The 19,825-nt window shown below is 51.7% G+C and overlaps 1 protein-coding gene across 3 annotated transcripts in view; it reads left to right on the top strand.

Moving 5' to 3' along the window:
* Positions 1–236: 236 nt before the first annotated feature.
* The window catches only part of JADE2 (jade family PHD finger 2), a 74,245-nt gene continuing 54,656 nt past the window's right edge, over positions 237–19,825 (top strand). For 2 of the 3 annotated variants that reach the window (XM_054287698.1, XM_054287696.1), the window contains exons 1-3: positions 237–610; positions 6,951–7,008; positions 9,433–9,518. In XM_054287698.1, the coding sequence (XP_054143673.1) occupies positions 6,951–7,008; positions 9,433–9,518 (144 nt within the window). In that variant the 5' untranslated portion in view covers positions 237–610. Of the gene's footprint in view, positions 611–3,209; positions 3,333–6,950; positions 7,009–9,432; positions 9,519–19,825 lie in introns of all 3 variants that reach the window. The other variant, XM_054287697.1, reaches the window with a different exon arrangement.

Raw genomic sequence — 19,825 nt, 5'->3', positions numbered from 1 at the left:
GCTGCGGGGCGCCGGGGCTGCGGGCGAGCGGCGCTGGGGCTCCGGGCAGCGCCATGGGGCCCCGGCGGCCGGCGGGGGGGTGACGCGGGGCGGGCGGCGGCGGCGGCGGCGCGGCCCGCGATGGGACCCGCGCTGCCCGCACCTGGCCCTGCCGCGGCACCCGGGGAGGGGAAAAGGCGAAGAAATTGAAGATTTGGGGCGGCCGAGGCGGGGGGGGGGTGGGTGGGGGGGTGGAAGCACCGCCACCATTATCCGTCCCTGCTCCGAAAGTCGCTTCCCCGCCTCCCTGCCGGAGCCGGAGCCCGGGCGGCGGCGGGGCGCGGAGCGCCGGAGGAAGTGCGGGGTGAAAAAGAAAGAGAAACAGGCGGGCAGGGCTCGCCCCGGCCGCGGCGGAGCGGCCATCTCGGCTGGGAGCGGGACCGCATCTATGGAGTTACCGGGCGGGCGCTCCTAAGGAGGGCCCGGGCGGCGCGGCCCTGGCAATGACACCGGATTGAGCCGCCGAGGGGGCTCTCCCGGCCGGGGACTGCGGGAGCATCCCCCGCCCCCGCCTCCTCCCGCCTGTCACCCCAGAGACCGGCGCAACTCCGGGCGGACACTCCTGGCCAAGGTAAAGGCTCGGCGGGGTGGCGGCGGGAGCGGGCTGGCTTTGCAGCGGATGGTTATTTTGCAGCTCCCCCTGCTTTTGCTGTATATATGTCTTTTTTTTATTATTATTTATTTTTTTCCCCTCCCTCCCCCGGCTGCCGGGCGGGGGGATGTGCAGCATTCCCGGGGCGGATGGCGCACGGTGGTCACTCTCCTTTGGAAGTGCGGGAGGGAGGGAGGCGGGGGGACGTAAACAAGAACTTTTCAAGGCTCGGTTCGCCGCTTCGCCCCTTTATTCCCCGAATTAATGACTGCGGCAGCGGCCCCGCGCCCTGCCCTGCCCGCCGGGGGAGCGGGGGACGCCCCGCGGGGCCGGGGCGGGCAGCGGGGGCTCGGCGGGCGCAGCGCGGGGCGGGCGGCGCGCTCGGAGCGCAGGGGCCGCGGGCGCGGAGCGCTGCGCGGGGCCGGGATGGCGGTGCCCGGGGGCGTGGCGGCTGCCGGCTCCCGCCTGCCCTCCCCTTCCTCCCCCCTTCCCTCCCCACCGCGGGGCTTTCCCCGCCGCCTTCCCCCGCCGCACCGCGCCGCGGGGTCCCGGGGCTGCCGGGCGCGGAGGCTCCGCCGCTTTTCCCCCTATGGCATCACCCGCGCTCGGAATCATCCCGCGTCCTCCCGCGCCGTTGTCCCCCCGGGCCGCCCCTCCTTCTCTCCCCGGCCACCTGCCCCTTCCCTGCTGCATCCTCCGTGCCCCCGCCGTGCTCCTGCCCCTTCCCCACCTGCCGAGCCGCTCCCAGCCGGGATGCGGGGCTGGGAGCGCCCCCCCGGCTGCCCCGCGCCCGGGGTGGGAGCGGCGAGCTGGAAGTTGGGAAGCGCTGGAAAGGCGGGAGGCTGCTGGATTGTCAACCTCGATCGCAATTAGGGGGAAATAAATTTCTCTCTCTCTCTCTCCATACCTATACGTTTTGAGCGCTTTTTGAGTGGGAAGAGAAGGATGGCATGGCATTCGCAGGGAGAATTCTCAGTGCCTTTCTCAGCCCCCACAGTGAAAATTGTTTTGAAAGGCTGAAGCCAGGACACTCCGACCGCTTGGACAGTTCTATGAGGAGGTTTTGCTTGGGGGAAAAAAAACCCAATTATCTGTTCTCAGCCTTCTCCCCAGGGGTACGGAGCCCAGCTTTTAGGAATGGTGTTTGACCTTTAAGCATTTATTGGCTACTGGGGTTAAAATAAGCTTGAGATAGGAGTAAAAATAGCTTGCAGAAAGGTTAAATCGAAGGTTAAATTTGTTTTTCTTAAGAAAATTGAGGCTGATGTTCAAAAATGTAGGCTTGGAGCAGAGGATGGAGGGTACGTGTTAGGGGATCTGTAGGCAAGGAGATGCAATTCCTTTAAAGTATTGATAGGGTTTGACACCCAAGTTCTGAAAGTTGGTGGGTGAGTGGATTCAGACCAGCTCTGGTCTTTACCTTTCTGTGGGTTTTCATGATTCACAAAGGTTGGAGTGTCTGTAGCTCCTGTTGATTTCCTCTGAGTTCTTGATGCTCAAGAGTCCTGCAGGATGGGACAGCTGGCTGTGGGCATGGAGCTTTGCTGGTGTCCCTTCTCATGCCCTGTGTCACTGCCTGCACCTTCCCCCAGGAAGGCAGGGGTGGCCCCAGTGCCCTCAGTAACCTTTCTGATTACCTGTGCTCTGTCTGGGCTTGCTAAAGAAAAAATAGATAATTATAAGGTAACGAGTAAGAAAGGCAAGTAAAGTTATAAACGTGAGTAGTAAAGGAAAAAAAGCCCCTTGTAGGTGTGGAGAAAGGCAAAGCACAGGAAGTAAACGAGCGCTTGTTTTGTTTTAAATTGAAATGAGATTAGATTTTGCCCTGGGGAGCCAAGACAGCAGCGCTGGTATGGAGGAGAGGAGGGATGGCTTGCTCCTCACCTGGGCACCTGAGCTTTTGCTGGAAAGCTGGGGCTGGCAGCAGCCTGTGGAGGAGGCGAGGGACAGACGAGCCCCGGCAGGCAGGGGCAGGCTCTGCTGCCCAGAAAATGGTTGTTGTAGGTACCAGGATCCTGCTCTTTAGCATTTGCACTTCGCAGGGTTACCAGGGAGGTCAGGAAAGGCTCCTCCCAGATGGAGGGGCTGAGCACCTCGGTTTGCTGCGGGTCTTGCTGGCCCCGCTGCCGTGCATCCTTCGGTCCAAAAGTTTGTCCTGTTACTATGAAATTCGGGCTGTGCCAATTTGGGGGATGCTGCTGCTCTCTCCGAGCCTCCCGTGGCAGCGCTTGGCTCCGGAATTTGCTCAGGGGAAAAGGCAATGGGACGAGGACAACCCTCCCACGGCGTACCGGCTGGGATGTTCCAGCCCTCCACCCTTTTTATTGCACTTTCTAACAACTGGCTGGAGTTCCTAGACAGAGGATAAAAAGCACATTAGAGCAGAGGGGGAGCGCTGGGGGGATGCTCGGGAGCAGCCCCAGGCTCGGTGCCAGCCGCGGGCACAGGTGGCCCCGGGACGGGGTCCCCGAGCGGGGTCGGTGGCCGGAGCCGCGTGCGTGCCGCTGGGGGCACTATGTTCTGTTTGTGTTCCTATTTCTGGGCTGGAAGAACAAACAGGGAAGTGGTTTTTCTGCAGTCTCATTGCAGCTCACAAACAGAGCACATCATTGAGCCGGTGTTGCTCTCAGCGTCAGAGGTGACGGCGCATCGGGACCGAGCGCGGCGCATCCCTCGCTCAACCTGCGGGAGCTGGGAGGAGGTGATGACCAAACCCTTTCCTTTTTTTTTTTTTTTTTGCTGCAACTTATGCAGGTTTCTGTGCCTGTTCCCTGTGGAAGTGGAGAGCACAGGCATGTATGAATTTCTCTGTTTGCTTGCCACAATTCAGAATGGTTCGTTCTTGGAAGCAGTGGAAACAGCCTCTGCACAGGGTGCTGGGATGCCGCTAAGAAATCTCCAGATCGCACGTGGAGTTGATGTGCAGAAGAGTTTGCAGGGAGCTGGGGAACATCAGGGGGCTCTCCAGAGCGCAGGGCTGCTGGAGGGGTCTGCAGAGGAAGATTTCTGTGCTAGCTGGAGGCTGGATGAGGCATTTCGGTTCAGTGTGGATGGGAGCGGGTGCCTGTCCCTGGCAGTGTGCCCAGTTCACCTCAGGATTTGGGCACAGGCATCCCGGTGTGCCAGCAGTAGTTGCCTTCACCTCTCCCAGGTTGCATGGGCTGGGCAAAATTACATTGCCAAGAGCTCCTCTCCAGCCTTCCCCTGCTGTGAGGCAGGACCAGCCAGCCTGAGGCCATCATCTCCATTTTAACACCAATCCTGGTGCTAATTTGTCCAAGGACATAGTGATTTACATTTGTTTAGGCTGATGAAGGGCCATCATCTTCCTTGGTTTAGCATTTATCTGCCTTTCTCAGCTTTGAACAAAGGCAATGCTAAACATGTGTTGGTTTGCAAGCAGTTCAGTTTTTGGTTTCCAGGCATTAGCCAGGGCTATGCCTGTGGATTTGAGTTGCAGACACTTCAGGGGGATGTTCATTTGTTTATAAAAGAAACCCACATCTGTTTCTGTTTGAATTTTTTAAGCAAGCCTACATAGAAACCTTTCACTTGGTTTCTGGCTCTGTAAAAACTAGATTTTGGGCCAAGTTTGACCTAACAGTGACCTTTTCAAAGTATTACAAATTTTTTTGGTATTTGTTTATGACTTTATTAATGATGCCATGTGGGGAATGGGTCAGTTAAAGGTGAAATTAACTTCTAATGTAAACAAAAGATTAATTTTGGAGCAGAGATGGTGTTTTGCTGGGACTTAAGTTGCTCAGTAGTTCACCAGCTGAATTGCTCCTGAGAGAGCTTTTGGGAGCTGGAGCTGCAGCCCTGGGAGGGATGTGGGCAGTGAGCCCTCCCCACCCCCAGCCACGATGCCAAAAGGGTGGTGGGAGCTCAGCCACCATCAGACTTTATAACTCTGGGATACAGATGGGGAAATGGCCCAATTACCCCTCTACAGTAAATTCCTCTCTTTAGTGCCATGTGGTTTACTACTGTTTGGCTGCTCTGAGGATGAGTCCCTCAGAAACAGCATCTCCTTAGCACAGCCTGGAATGTAACCATTTTCTGGAATAGCCTGGTTTTGGCCAAAACTTTTGTTCCTTTCAGGCACACAGTACTTTGTGTGCCATCCCCTGCCCAGCCTTTCAGTGCTGCTGTTCAGAGATGTCTGTACTTTGCTCAAGCCAGAATTTCATTCACAAATTTAATGCAGTTTGGTTTGGAGGATGCTGTCTTGCATCCTGCCAAACAGTGGCAAAATGATTTACTGAAGTACAGATGCTATTTTTACCTGCAATGTGAACCACTTCTGTATGTGAATATCAATTCATCTTGTTACCTAGTGAGTGTGTTAATTCTGTAGGCAGCTCTAGGGCAGAAGCAGGATGCAGGGACAAGTTCAGTGAGAGGGATGATCAGTGCATCTCCTCACACATACCAGCCCAAACCAGTGCCAGCCTCCTGCTAGCTGAGCATTGATTGCAACCCTTTTTCCCTGCTTGGAAGGAGAGTGATGTCAGTGATGCTGCCTTGCTGTAAAAGCAAAGATGGGAAACCTGGGAAATCTCACTGGCTATCAGTGGCATTCCTTTGCTTCACCTCAGGTGGTTTTTTTTCCCCTCCTCTTGGCTTTGGCTTATTTAATCTCTGTGATTAGGAACTACAGAATCAATGAAAACATTGCCCTGTCTTTCTGCTCCAAATGTCTGTTTGTCACTTCAGACCAGTAGGAACCAGTTTCAAAGGTTGAGGTAGGATTTTCACTACAAGTAAGTAAGCTGCAGTTGGAGCTATCTTCAATTTCATTTCCCCCAAGCAAAATCTAATGGCTATTTGGAACAAGGCTGGTTTAATAACATCTGTTTCCCCTTGAATCACCAGGGGAAAAGTATTGATATTGCCATATTCTTAGGGAGTGTTTTAAGTCACATTTTGACAGGGCAATGCCTTACCACAACACTGATAGTTAAAATGTTCAGGATATTTTGTAGTATTTTCCTTTATAATGCTGTGATAGCACATATATTGTAAAATACACCTATTACAAGGTTTTTATATGTTTATGTGGAACATTTCCTGATGTTTGGGGGGAAATGTCATGCTCTAGCTTGCTGTCCCACTCTGTGTGCTGCTTGTACCTGTTGCAACCAAACCACACAAACCCAGTGTTTCATTATCATTCCCAGTTACCATTTGTGGAAGCAATAGTGGGTATACCATATGAACACATTCAGATTCTTCAAAAATATCTCAGAAATACTAGGAAGATTTCAATGAGGTTAAGACTGATTTCTGTGGATGCATTTTTGGCTTACATCCTGTTGGATAGCTGTCTGGTCCACAAGTAGCCCTTTCCATCCAGAGCTGCCCAAGCCCTGTATTGGGAGCCACATTGATCAGCCACATTGGTAAAATCTGGATTTTCAAAAGTTAAAATACCTTTCTTCTTTTTTTTTTCCCTGAAGCGCCTACTTTGAGTTCCGAGTGCTTGGTTCCCAAGGGGTGAGTTCAGGACAGCCTGCTGATTTCAGGCACTCCTGTGGCTTGTTCAAAGTCTCAAAGCAAATCAGCTGAGCTTGAAGCGGGTCTCCTCATCAGTGCAGTGGTAGCTGCTGCTGTGATTTTAGCTCTGGGAGGATGGAGAAGTCAGGGCAGCTGAGCAGGAGGCATTTGCCCACCCCTGGGAGCTCCAGCAGTGACAGTGATGGGGAGGTGCTTCCTGTGTGACAGATACTCCCGAGCTCTTAAAAGAAATAGCTGGTGGCTGAATGGGAAGATGAGTCACAGGGTAAAACCCCAGGCTTGTGGTACCCAGGGGTTCTCTTCAGCTCTGGGATGCTTGTACTTCCCCCTGCAGACATACCGAGAGTGTGCAGTTTCCATTCTCCTGTCTTCACACTCTGCAGCTGGGACAGGTGGTTCCCAGGACATCTCTTCCCCCATCCAACAGCACCATGGTCCCTTGAGGACATCCTCCAGTCCTCTTGGAGCTTCCTCCCTTGGCAGTGCTCTTCAGAGGAAGAGACATTTGGATGCAAATCCTGCACAGACAAATTTCCATGCAAAGCTGAGTGATCCACATGCACCCACTGTAACTACTGGGAGCGGGAAAAGCTGGTAGAAAGACAATTAAAGTTTTTTTAAAAATCCATGACAATTGTTTTCTTGCATTTCTTTCAGCCTCTGGGTAGTTGTCTGTCCTGAGGGTGAGGACTGACTGGTGCTGGGGTAGGAGGGGGTGCAGATATTCATGTAGCAGTGCTTTGGTGCTGAGATGAGTTTTCTGGACATGAAGTGTAATGTTCAATTTCTTTTGTTCCAGATGGAAGAAAAACGACGCAAGTACTCCATCAGCAGTGATAACTCGGACACCACTGACAGTAAGACCTTTCATTCAAAGCTTTGAACAAGACTCTCACCTCCAGCAGTCAATTATTCAAAATGCTTGAATAATTACTTCACAAAGAGTGGAGGAAACTGCATTTACTGGGAAGTCTGCACAGTGAATAGTGTGCAGGGCTGGGTTTGTCAGAAATGCAGCAACAAGCTGATATCAATTTATTTAAACACTTGGCTGTGGCTCCTCTTAACTGATGAGAGTGTCTCCCTCGTGTGAGGAGTCTGGGCGAGGAGAGCTGCTGATTGCAGATCTGCTAACCAAGCAGCAAACACCCTTTGTAGATGAGTTGTCCTTTCCTGTGAGCTGCAGTCTGAGACTAGTTTTCTCTTGATTCGGGTTGTACCAGGGGAAAGGGAAGTTTTTCCTGGAGTCAGAGTAAAACTGGAGCAGTTTGCGTTGTTCCCTCCTTGAAAACTGGAGAGTGATGTGGGAAAAGGGATAAGGCTCAAGCCAGCAAAACCTGCAAGCCCACGCTTGCTTTTCAACATCTACGTCACTTCATCCTCATTCAGGAAGGCACAGAAGCATGTGTTCAACAATAAACATGTGCAAATGTGCTGAATTTTGGCTATAAATAGAGCACTCTCCTCTCCCACCTATTCCAGGGTTTCGCCCGCTGCACACATAGCGCAGTGCCTCGGTGTTCAGTACCCTCAAGGCACCAGCCTAATCCCTTGTCTGGACTCTGGAGTTTCTTACTAGTGGCTCTTGGTTTCTTACAAATGTCACAGTAATTTCATCTGGGCCGTGCTGGGAATTTGCTCTCCACACTTTACAGGATCTGGCTGCTGGATATCTGAGAACGAAAGGGACTTTAGTAAAGACACTAAACTTCTGGGCTTTTTCCTAACAGGATGATGGAGAGATTACAGGGGGTTATGGAAAGGCTGATCTTGCTGGGTTTGGCTGCTGTTCCCACAGCTTCAGCCAAAAAAATTGTCAGTGTGAGTGTAGTTAGCACCACAACTGCAGACACGAACCTGCTGTTCTGCTGCCAGCAGGGACCCCCGTCCTGCTGGAGCCCAGGGGGCCTGGGGCTGAGCTGTGCCTACAGAACGTGTTTCAGGCTCTGTCAACACCCTTGCTTCTCGTGAAATGAAACATCTCTGTGTCAGAAAGGAGTTTGTTTTGGAAGCCATGCTCCAAACTTCCCGTCTCCTAATCCCCAGATGCTCAAAGGCTTATGGAGCCGAGCTGTGCTCGCTGCCTTCCCTGCCTTTCAGGGGTAAGGCATCCTTAATCATGGTATTAAACAACATGGCCTTATCTCTATGGGGCTTGGATATTTATGCTGCAGGTGATATCTAAGCTTTTGACAAATGCTCTCCTGCAGGATGGTTGTAAACAGAGTGGTGACCTTCTTTTTCATGCCTATGCCAGCAAAGGGTAGTTGTGTGTTATCCAAGCCTGTACAGCTGTAGCATCACATTGTAGCTTGAGAAGAGGGGGCAAGGTGGAAATCAGTGGCTGATCTCTCCATGAAAGCTGTGGAGCTGCTGCTGCTGCACTCCTTGGAGCAGCTTGCTGAGTAAGGCAGTGTGTCCATGGGGCTGCAGCATAGGGGTGTCTGCTCTGGGCTTTGTCCACACAGTCCTGTTATGCTCTGAAGTGTTATAAAGAATTTCATTTGTATGGAACCCTCTTTATTAACACCTGGCCTGCAACTTGCAAAAACAAGCTGTGTTTTGGGAACAGGTGATGCCACCACGTTTGGCCTTCATTTTCTGAAGTACAAGAAAGTGCAGTGCAAGTAGAGAATACAGGTTGGGCTGGTGCCTCTTCCTCTGCCAGGAAAAGTAGGCATGTGAAATTTGCCTGGGCTCAGCTGCCTGAGCTGGAGGAAGAACAGTTTCCCACTGCAGTGGTACCACAGCCTGACCCCTGAGTCAGCTCAGCTCCTGGCTCCAGCCTGTTTGGATGTTGCTTATGTGCACAGTGCTGTTTCCTCCTGTTTAGCCCTCCAAGGATAAAAAAAATCCGTGTTAAATAGGCCTATTGGTAGTTATTTTGTTGCAACCTCACAGAAACATTTTTATATACTGTAATATGGAGGGTTGTACCACGGTTCAGAAGACTGAACCGTTGTCATTATGATACGGAAATTCCAATAATCAGTTTGTTATTTATTATAACAAATAGAGTCTTACATTTAAGTGAAAATGACACAAATGGGTTGGATAAAGATAGTAGTGTATGGTTCCAGCACATTTCAGGCTTTAGCTACCCTTCCCTTTTGGGGTGGCAGCAGTGGTGATGATACTGCACCAAAAAAAGTCATGTCAAGGTGTTATTCCATCTTAGTGCTGACCCAGAGTGTTGGCTGGGGCTGGAGCAGAGGGGCTGGTGAGCTAAGGAAAAGCTTTGACTCTTTCCCAGGTAACCTGTCTCTGTTGCCTTGTTGCAGGTCACACCACATCCACCTCCAGATGCTCCAAAATTCCGAATACCAAATCCCCCTGGTCGCGGCAGAAAGAGAAGAAGCCCTCTGAGGTACGTGGGCTTTTAGGCTTTCCCCAAAGGAGAGGTTTCCCATGGGACTGCACTTGCCCAGCTGTGACAGCCAGTGTGCCCATGGCTTCTGTGGGCAGTGGGTGCCAGGACAGGATATCCCCAAGAAAGCAGAGCCACAGCTCCCAACAGCTGTGTGAACCCAGCTCCCATGGGGAGGGAGCTGATGGGGACACACAGTGAGCATCTCTGCTGAAGGCTGAGGGTCCTTGTGCCCTTCCATCCCTACTGAGGCAAGTAAAGACAAGTTAAGTTTGGTGGGGCTGGTAGGTCCTGCAGTATTGGGGTGTTTGCATACCAAGATTCCCTGGTTTGGGTGCCCCTCTGGGTGCCCTTTTATTGATGGCACAGGTCACAGCTCTGATGGCAGGGGAGGGTGATGTGGAGACTCCTCCCATGAGCAAGTGGGAGGCGTGGAGAGCTGTGAAATGAGAGCACAGCTGAGATGCAGGTTGTGCTGTGTTGGTTTCCCCTGTCACAGGCTCAAGGACATCAAGCTGAGGCCATCAGAGCCTGACCTTGCTGCAGGGTTCCCCTGGCAGGGGTGGGCAGTGCTGCCACTCTGGGGACACTGCCCAGCTTCACCTGCTGGCTCTAGTGCAGGGTCTGGGCCTTGGGTGGGAGGAGCTGTTTGTCCCCAGGACTGTTGGGAGGGGTGGTGCTGTGTCCTGTTTTTCCTTTTGTGCCTCGGATACATTTCCACTAGCCATGGAAACTATACCAGGCATGAGCTGCTGTTGTAGCAACCGCAGTGTTTGGCAGTGGTCATCTTCATTTCAGCAGCAGCGTGAGCAAAGCCAGAGGGACATTGTTCCCACATTCCCTTCCCTCTGCACTGGGGTCTGGAGTCAAACAGTGCTAAGTTTAGCACCAGATGAAGCTGGCATGGCTCCTGTGAACTCCCCATTTCACCTCTCCTGACGCTGTGGCCTGGTGAGCACAAACCTCTGCAACATCCTCCTTTTGCATCAAGCTGAGTAGAGATTTTGAGGTTTTCCTGTGGTCACTGCCTGAATTACAGCTGCACTTGGTTCTTACTGCTCTCATAGGTTTACATTGAAATATCTGTGTTGGCAAAGGACACAGACTGAGAGAGTTGAAGTTATTTGTGCATTGGGTAAAGAGAGGGACTGGAAAGCTGTTACTGCCAGCTGAGTTAGTTGGAAATACTCCAGAGAGCAAGAACCAGGGGTGCAGGTGTCACTGACTGCTAACAAGGCTATTGGAAAATTGAATATTAGCACTGGTAATGTTGGGTTTTGATTGTAGATGTGTCTCTCAGTGTGGGTGTGGGGGAGATTTCTGTGAGCTGAATCCTCCTTTGGAAAGAGAAGCATTTGGAGCATCTCCTCCTCCTGTGGCACTGTTACCCCTCTCTGAAATAACTGCTCATCCCTGTGCCTGGTGTGTCCATAAAGGCTTAGGTGAGCCCTCTAGGTGCTCTCAGGAGTCTCTGCCACAGAGATGCCTCATGTTAGATGTGGGAAGATGTGACTCATGTCACAGCAGTGTCACAGCTGCCACCCTGCTGCTGCCCAGTAAAATCCTTCTCCAAGAGTTGGGGCATCTTTCTGATTCACTGGTGCAGACACATTTCTGTTATTAATATGAGTTAGTTTAATCATCCATGTAGGATTTTACCTGGCTGCTACTGAATATAAGTCCAAGATTCCAAGTGAAAATGCTTCTGGACTTGATGAAGTATGGTAGGAGCTGGATCCAAGCTGCTGCTCTACAGCAGCTGGAGTGAAAACTAGATATTAATCCATGGCACCTGGGGAGACATCAGATGCCTGCAGAGGGCTCCTCCCTCTGCTTACTGCTCCATTATCCCCCAAGGAGGGTTCTCAGTGAAATGTAGCTGTGGAACAGATAAAGTGGAGCAAAATCTGAACAGGTCCCAGCTTAGCAGCAGTTGGGACAGAAAGTGAACCTCTGTGGCTTATGTGAACTGAGACTCTAGGGGAATTTGGGGAGGCCATGTGTGATTACTCAGGCTGGAGTTTGGCCAGGATGCTCAAGCTGACAAACCATCTTTTGCAAAAGCATGGTGGGCACACAGGCAGATGGAGCAGTGCAGATCTCAGCTGTGCTCCCCTCTTGCTGCTGTCTGGGTCTGCTGGAAATCAGCACCAGTGAATCTCAGGGCTCAGGACATTGTTGGAGGTGGATGGAGTATCACCCCAAGACTTGCAGCTGTGCAGGGAGATGGTTTGGAGATCACTCCTGTATGAATTTCCTCTCCAGCAGCATCTTCTAAACTTTTCCATGAGTGACCCAACTTCTGCTCTTCCTGTGAGCACCCATGAATGTGTCTGGTCCAAGTACTGTGGGGTTTGGCACATCCTCCCAGGAACACTGAGGGATTTCAGGCACGGACTGTGACCTGCATCATGTCCTCTTGGAGCAAGTGCTGGGAGCTGTAAAACACAAACTACACTGCTATCAAAATACTTCACATGAAATAGTGAATCACCTTTTCTTTTGTCCATCCTGCTGAGGATGGATGTTGATCTCATCATCACTGACAGATGGAAACCACAGGAGAATAATAGGGAGAGCAGGATGAATGCATTAGCAGGTATTGAACCCCCAGCCATTTTGGGTCTGGACACATCTTTTCAAACCACAACTCGAACTCCAGCTTTACACATTGTAGCTTTATCAAGAGCTGCAGTGGGTGCAGGCCTGTCCTGAGGGATGGCCATGCTGGAGGATGGGCTGGGCAGATGGCAAATGGCCACCAACCTGTCCTGCCCTTCTCCAAGTCATGTCCCCTTTCTCTGGGAGCTGCTGTCCCAGGGGAGCAGGCATTCCTCCTGACAGCCCAGGCAGGAGATAAAAAAATCGAAAGCATTAGTGTTACATAGTTATTAGTCAGGTCAGGGGGTGATGTTTATTATGAAAGACTCTGTGAGAAGGGATTAACTATACACATTAAAAACCATCGGATACAAGGCATCTGGAAAAACAAGCTTCTTAACATGGAAAAGTACTGAGCTGTTTGTAAACATCCGCAAAGGGGCCATTGCCAGGGAGGGTGATTATATTTATCTGTGCCTGTCACGGGGCTCTGCCCGGGCTCTTTCCTGACTGTCCCAGGCACCAGGCACTGTTTCCTTGGCTCTGTCCCTCGCAGAGGTGACAGCTGTCCTTCCCTGCCCCTTGCCTGGGCAGCAGAGCCTTCAAGGCTCAAAGCTGGTGCTGGTGGTGCCCTGGGCATGGCTCTGCTGCACTGCTCTGCCTGGAGGCAGGGATGAACGTGGGCAGCTGCCAACAGCTTCTTGCATCTGCACTGATAGCAGTACCAATCTGGTGATTTTAATTAATCTCATTAGTGCTCGTTTGTCTCTTAACTTGTCTGCAAATGGAGCGTGCTGGCTGGTACCCATCTCCCCGCGTCCCTGCAAGGAGCTGCTGGTCATGCTCCCCACCCTGGCAGCTGGAAGGAGAGGATGCTCGCTCAGGTAATCCCTGCCGTGGATCTGGATCTGCAGCAGGAAGTAGCACACGCCTGAAGCACGGATTTCTGCTTCTGTTAGTGGCACATCAGTGCAATCCTGCCCCCGGCTGTAGAGCTGCTGGGGATGTGAGCACGAGCCTCACATCCCTGGTTTGACTGCAGCCTTCAAGCCTCTCTCCTGTTCCTGACAGGGAACAGTTGTCAGTGTCTAAGGAGAGAATCTAAGAACAAGGCAAGTGTGTAATGCTAGTCTGTGGTTCTCTCTGCCAGCTCCCAGCCATCAGCAGCCCAGGGACTCCCTCGGATGCTGCCTCTGAGTCACTGCCTTAGCTGCTGTGTTAGTCATTACCTCCAGAGCTGTTTGAGATCCACAGCGCTCACCTGCACTGCTGGAATATATTTGGGAGGGACAAAAGCCTGCTGTTTTGTGCAGAACACCTGCCTGCCAGCCCTGCAGCCGTCCTTCCTCAGCTGAAGAGCCCTGTGCAGTCTGGGCTGTGCTGTGCAGGTGCTGCTCCCACCGGACATCCCCGCTGCCCTTCTCCCTCGCTCCAGACCTTCAGGAGGAGAGGGGGCTGCAGCTGCAGGCAGGGCTCAGGATGAAGGGGAAACCACAAATTTATACAATTTACTTTATTTTCTGCTTGCCTTGTTTAGATATTACTTCCGTGTTTTGAAAGGCGCCTTTTTATATCTCTTTACAAGGATTTAACTCCTTTCCCTTCTAAAATGTAATTCTTACTGCATTGGATCATGGTTTTTTCCTCCTGCATTAGGTATATAATGACCCAGTGCAATGTGAATTTAGTTCCTGTGCTCTTCTGTGCTTGGAGAAGAGCTTTAATGGATGTGGCCAAGCAAGACTGGACAGGCTTTTATGGGGCTGGATGGGGAGAAAATCCCTCTCTGTTGAAAGGTTTGACTGCAGTTTGGCTTTGTCAGTTTTCCCTTGCCAGCGTGGGGATAACAGATTAAAACCATTGTCTTCTGAATGCTGAGAAGGGCTGGACAAAACTGCTTCTTGTTCCTATTTTGAGTTCTGGTGTTCATTGAATCTTTAACATCCAGCATTTCAAGAGGAAACAAGACTAGATGAAGAGATAGGAGGCTGGCTCCCCAATTGGACATGGGAGTTCAGGATTTCTTCCCCCACAGGCAGATGGTATCTCCTTGCAAACACACTCCTGGCACTGCCACGTTTCAAAACCTTGCTACCGACTATCAACTCTCTGCTTATATTGGAAAGGGCTGGAAAAATGTGATAGAGCAGCAGGGATGTAGGACTGGGAGGTCCAGAGGGCAGTGGGATGGGGCAGCCAGGGCTGCACCCACAGAAGTGCCATCTCGAGCTGATATCAAGACAGTTTGTACAACCAAAACCTATTCTCAGGGCTCCCATTGTTCCCGTTGTTTTCTCTTTCTCTAAAAATCCTTGTGACTCATGAGCTATAACAAACAATTTTATGCTTGAGAGAGTGAAGGGCTAAGAGAGCTAGCTGCAGTGAGGAGGGAGTCCTGTGCATGAGGCAGCTGGAGGCTTCCCTGGTCCCAGTGTGGATGGAGGAAGGTGGTTGTGGCTGGGGGTATGCAGCACTGCCAGGACTGCAGTCAGGGAGGGGAAAAAGAGTGTTGGGCCAAAGCCTGAAGAAAACTTGTTATGTCAGTGTCAGGAAGCAGCCCCACACCTGCCTGCAGTGACCTGCTGCTGCCCCTGCTTGGAGCAGTGCTCACAGCAGCCACCCACCACCCCTGCTTGCTGTGGAGGGGTCATCACTGTGAGACACACGTGGCTGCTGTGGGTGTGAGGGCATCAGGGGGGATTACAGCTCTGCTGGGTGATGGAGGGAGTGAATTCAAAGGTGAGATCTCGGATACAGGCTGTGACCATCCCTTCTCACCTCTCCTGTCCACCCTCACCCTAGTGAGCTCTGTGTTTTCGGCACACACTTCATTTTGGGCTGCTCTTCTCTTACATTGTGTGCCACTGCTTTGGAAAGAGTTCTTTTCACTAAAAGTTTTTAGGGACAGAGATGTTACTGTGTATTTAAAAAATGGCATCCCCTCCGGGCATTTGAAGGAGGAGGCACTGAGCTTGCTTATTCCTATGCCCCAGGAGCAAGGTCTGAAAGCTCCAGAGTGAGCCGGGTGCAGATGCAGGGGAAGATGTGTAACAGAACTCCTGCCAGCTCAGGAAGCCTGGTGTGCAGGGACCCAGCCTGCTGGAGCCCATCTGTGCTGGGCTGAGCTCTCTGCTCCCTCTGGGGCTGTTGTCTCCTGGGCTGGCTTGCAGCAGGCGCCGGGAGCCGAGCGCCTGTGCCAGGGATGCCGGGGCTGTGCTGGGGGTGCCGGGGCCTTGCCAGGGATGCTGGGGGTGCCGGGGCCATGCTGGGGGTGCCGGGGCTGTGTTGGGGGTGCCGGGGCCTTGCCAGGGATGCTGGGGCCATGCTGGGGGTGCCGGGGCCTTGCCAGGGGTGCCAGGGCCGTGCCAGGGCCGTGCTGGGGATGCCTGGGGCGTGCTGGGGATGCTGGGGCTGTGCTTGGGTTGCTGGGGCCATGCCAGGGATGCTGGAGCCGTGCTGTGGATGCCAGGGCCGTGCCAGGGATGCCGGGACCGTGCTGGGGATGCCGGGGCTGTGCTGGGGATGCCAGGGCCATGCTGGGGATGTCAGGGCCGTGCCAGGGATGCCAGGGCCGTGCCAGGGCTGTGCCAGGAGTGCCGGGGCCATGCTGGGGATGCCAGGGCCGTGTCAGATCCGGCACAGCAGTCCCAGGCTGGCTGCTGCTTTCGAGCTAATTAAAGCCAGGGCTAGACGAGTGTTTCTTCTCATTTCGATGGAAAGCCTAAAACAGATCCAGCTCTGGCTCTCACCCAGGAGCTGGTTTGGTACAAGAGGGAAGTCATTACTGCAGGATCAGAGTTTGGTGGTTTTGGGTCTGTTTGGGGCAAAGGGGAGATTTGGCAGGCTCAGAGCCACAGTGCAGTCACTGGGAAAGGCAAGTCCTTGACAGAGCACATGGAGTGGGGACTGAATGGCAGGGAGATTGCTGGCCACTTCATTAAGAGGGGTTTGTGAGGGAATCACAGAGCCTAGAAATTGATGTGAGAGTTGCAAGGAAAGGTGGTGGAGAGGCTCCCAGTGGGGCTGGGTGGTGATGGGGCAGAGGCAGAGAAGGAGGAGAATGCTGGAAAGCAGCACAGCCTGGGAGTCCTTAGCTAAGGGAGGGATGGGAAGCAGCATTTCTGATGCCTCATGGCATGTCCATCATCCTTCCTGTTGTGGTGAGGCACTGTGTCCCTTGGCATCTCCCAGGGGTACGTGTTCTTCTCTGAGGTTGTCCAGCTGTTGGACAAATTGATGCTGATCCATGGAGAGCTCCCAGAGATGCCTCACAGGTGTCACAGGGAGAGGCTGCAGGGCTGTGTCCAGTGGGAGAAGCAGCAGATCCGCACCAAGGTGGAGCAGCTGATGTAAAAGGTGCCAGGGGCTCAAGGAGGAACCAAATCCAGCCCTTGCCTTGCAGGTTTCTGCCATACCTGAAGGAGCATCCCGCCAGTGCCAGGCTGGATCCCAGTGACACGTTGGGATGTGAACATCAGAGGATGTCACAATGGATTAGCTCAGGGTTTGGTTGGGTTTTTTTGGGTGGTTTTTTTTTTTTTTTTTTTTTTTTGAGATACAAAAGGAACACAGCTTTTGCTTTAAAATAGCAAATTACAGAAATTACAAAAGTACTGATGTATTGTTGGGGAACACCCAGTGACTTCTCCTGTTACTGGACTGCCAGGACTGGCCCTACTGGTGTGTCAGTCCAACACCACAGACAGGTTGGCAGCAAGGATGGGGAGGTCCTAGGGGTAGTCCAGATTTGTCTGGCCTGTGGGATACAAGGGAGATTAAGGTTTTTCCCATGTTCCTTTCTTTGCCTGGAGTCTGAGGCTGCACAACCACACCGACCTGGTGTGGACTCCATGTCCATTTCTTTTGGAAATATGAAGGAAAAAATATCTTGGGATTTTGAAATTTCACCTTCTTTTTAACTGTGTTTAAAGCTGACAGTAACAAAGGGAGAGGCTGGCCCTGGGCACTGGTGTGATGCATCCTGAGCATCACTAAACCTCCATGAGGTTCCTGAGCAAGCAGAGGTAATAAAGGAACGTCTTGGTTTGGCCTTTCCCAGTGCTGGCAGATCGATAGGCAATAACTGAGATCCCATTCAGGGCTGAAATGGGAGGCCAGAGCCTGGCCAGGGCTGTGGTGGAGGAGGAGAGAGCGGGTGCAGGGCAGCAGACAATCTGTCAGCTCCCACGGCCGGGGAGAAACAGTAAACACTCCTATTGAGGGAAAATTGCTTGTTTTCTGGTACCCAACTTTCTCTTCATCGCCAGGTCCTCGGTTCATCAGTGCCCAATTTATCCTTTATTTGGTTTTCATAAATAATTCAGAAGAGTTTGAGTAGAATAATTGAGTCTTTTCCCAACCCTAATCCCAGACAATTCAAAACAAAAAGACATTTAGATTACAATTTGAGCGTATTAGCTGTTGGGAGATTTCCAGACAACTGATCTGCTTTCCTTTACAATTTCTGTGCTGTTCTATCATTTCTAAAGTGTTCTGCTTTGATAGTTAATAATTTGAGCATATCCAGTTCTTCATGAAAAGACAGAGGCGTCGCTGTGATAAAGTGCGGGCGCGCGTGCTGCCGTCGGATGGGTGAGCTTATCTGTTTTCCAAGAAGGACTAAATAAATGAAGTAGTGAGATTGCAAATCCAGCCTGCAATGTGCCTTATCTTCAGGGAAATAGATACAATCATGCTTATTTGGCTTAAAATTAAAACTAAGCTTCTATTCTGGTGCGAGCTGAAAGGCCAGAAGGGATGAATTTGGGGAAGACTTAATGCAGGAAACCACAGGGTTGGGATCTGCACCAGGCAGAGGGAGGAATTATACCAAGGGCTGGTCCCATTGCTGTGCAGGTTCCTCCATCTCCCTCCTTATCAGTGGGAGGAGGGTGATGGGCCAGGATTTTGGCACTGTTCCATGGATGCCCTGGTGTTACCCAGAGAGACAGGGCTTGTCTCCTCACTGCTGGTGCTGACCTAGCAAAAGAAAATGGTGATTTTTGCTTGGGGTGAGGGTCTGGGAAGGCCACAGCTGCTGTGGGTGCCTGGAGGCCTCAGGGCAGGGTAATGATGTGGCTGGACCCTCCCAGTGGTTGGTTGTCCTGCAAAGGGCAGTCCCACTCCCAGTCCCACTCCCAGTGTTCTGCACTGCTCTGAGCTGGCTGCCAGGTCTGGGCGCTGAGGTGGAAGCAGGAGCATGATGCCATCCTGCCCTGCACTGCCCTGAGCAGCTTCCTGCCAGAATTGGGTGTATTTGCCTGCATGAAAGAAGGATGCAACGCTCCTGCACCCCACAGCATCAAAGGAGGTGTCCTCAGGAGGCACCTGAGCTGGCATTGAGGGAGGAGGGTGCTCAGTGTCAACAAGATCCAATCCAGGTCATTCAGAAAAGCTTTTGGGTGCCCTGCACCTTTGGAACCATTCCTGCTTGCCTTTGCCCACAAATCCCTAGGTCATGTGTGTTCAAAACAGTGTTTTCTATAACAATATCGTGCTGTTGCCAGGTGAAGGTTAGACTGAATATTAGTAAAAATTTTTCACTAAAGGGTGGTTAAGCACTGCCACAGGCTGCCCAGGGCAGTGGTGGAATCCCCATCCCTGGAGGGAATTAAAGACAAGTGGATGTGGCTGTTGGGGATGTGGTTTAGTGCTGAGCTTGGCACTGTTGGGTTGAGAGTTGGACTTGATGATCTTGTAGGGTTGGACTTGATGATCTTGTAGGGTTGGACTTGATGATCTTGTAGGGTTGGATTTGATGATCTTGTAGTGTTGGACTTGATGATCTTGTAGGGTTGGATTTGATGATCTTGTAGGGTTGGATTTGATGATCTTGTAGGGCTTTTCCAGCTTTAATGATTCTGTGCTTTGGGGATTGTGTGGTGCTGGTGGCCAGAGCAGGGGGTGGCACCTACCCCATGGTGGCCTCAGCCCTGTGTGGTTCAGGCGCAGGAGAGCATCTCATCCACCCAAGCCAAGAGCTCTGAGGTGTGAGGGATCACTCAGGGTTGTGTTGTCCTCGTTGGAGCTGGGCACTGGGTTAAGGAGAGGGTGTTGACCCAGGCTGTGACCTGTCAGGGCTGTCAAGAGCAGGGTGTATTTCTACCCTTTGTTTTAGAAAACACTCTACAGTGGGATTCCTGCACTTGTTTGGATCACAGACCCACACTGCTGAAGGGACTATAATATCTCACATATCCCTTCTCATCTTTAATTAATGCCTCTCAATATTTTTTTAATTTCCCACACTGGCAGTGTGTTAAAAGGTTACTGTGGTGTTTGTAACCATGTGTGTGTAACACACAGAGGCTTAAAGGACCCTGATCTTTCCCAGACTGAGCTGACTGCAATATGTAGGCTGTTAACTGTGTTTGTGGAAGGATGTGCCAAGACTGGGTCTGACCAACTCAAATCAGGTTTATATGGGCATAGTTAAAAATGTCTCCAAGCAGCTGCATCAGAAGGAGAGTACCAGTGAAATTCAGAGGTCCCAACATAGCAAAGGTTGTTTATATATTGTATTAACTCTAATTGGGTTAGCAGCTGAGGCTCTGAGGATTAAACAAACTGACCTAAATACTGGTCTCAGTGGTCTTACTTAATGTCTCGTTTCCTGCATTTCAGTCGATTTGCGTTCCCAAATACTCTCCAAAGTGTGTTATCTTTGTGTCAAAAAATGTAAAACTATCCTGTATTATTTCTTGTGA

This window comes from Melozone crissalis, unplaced genomic scaffold (assembly GCF_028551555.1).
Source record: "Melozone crissalis strain CALT ecotype California unplaced genomic scaffold, PUWL_Pcris_2 ptg000061l_1, whole genome shotgun sequence".
Taxonomy (NCBI): domain Eukaryota; kingdom Metazoa; phylum Chordata; class Aves; order Passeriformes; family Passerellidae; genus Melozone; species Melozone crissalis.
Note: the sequence above shows the minus strand (reverse complement) of the source record. Positions and strands in the feature narration are given on the sequence as shown.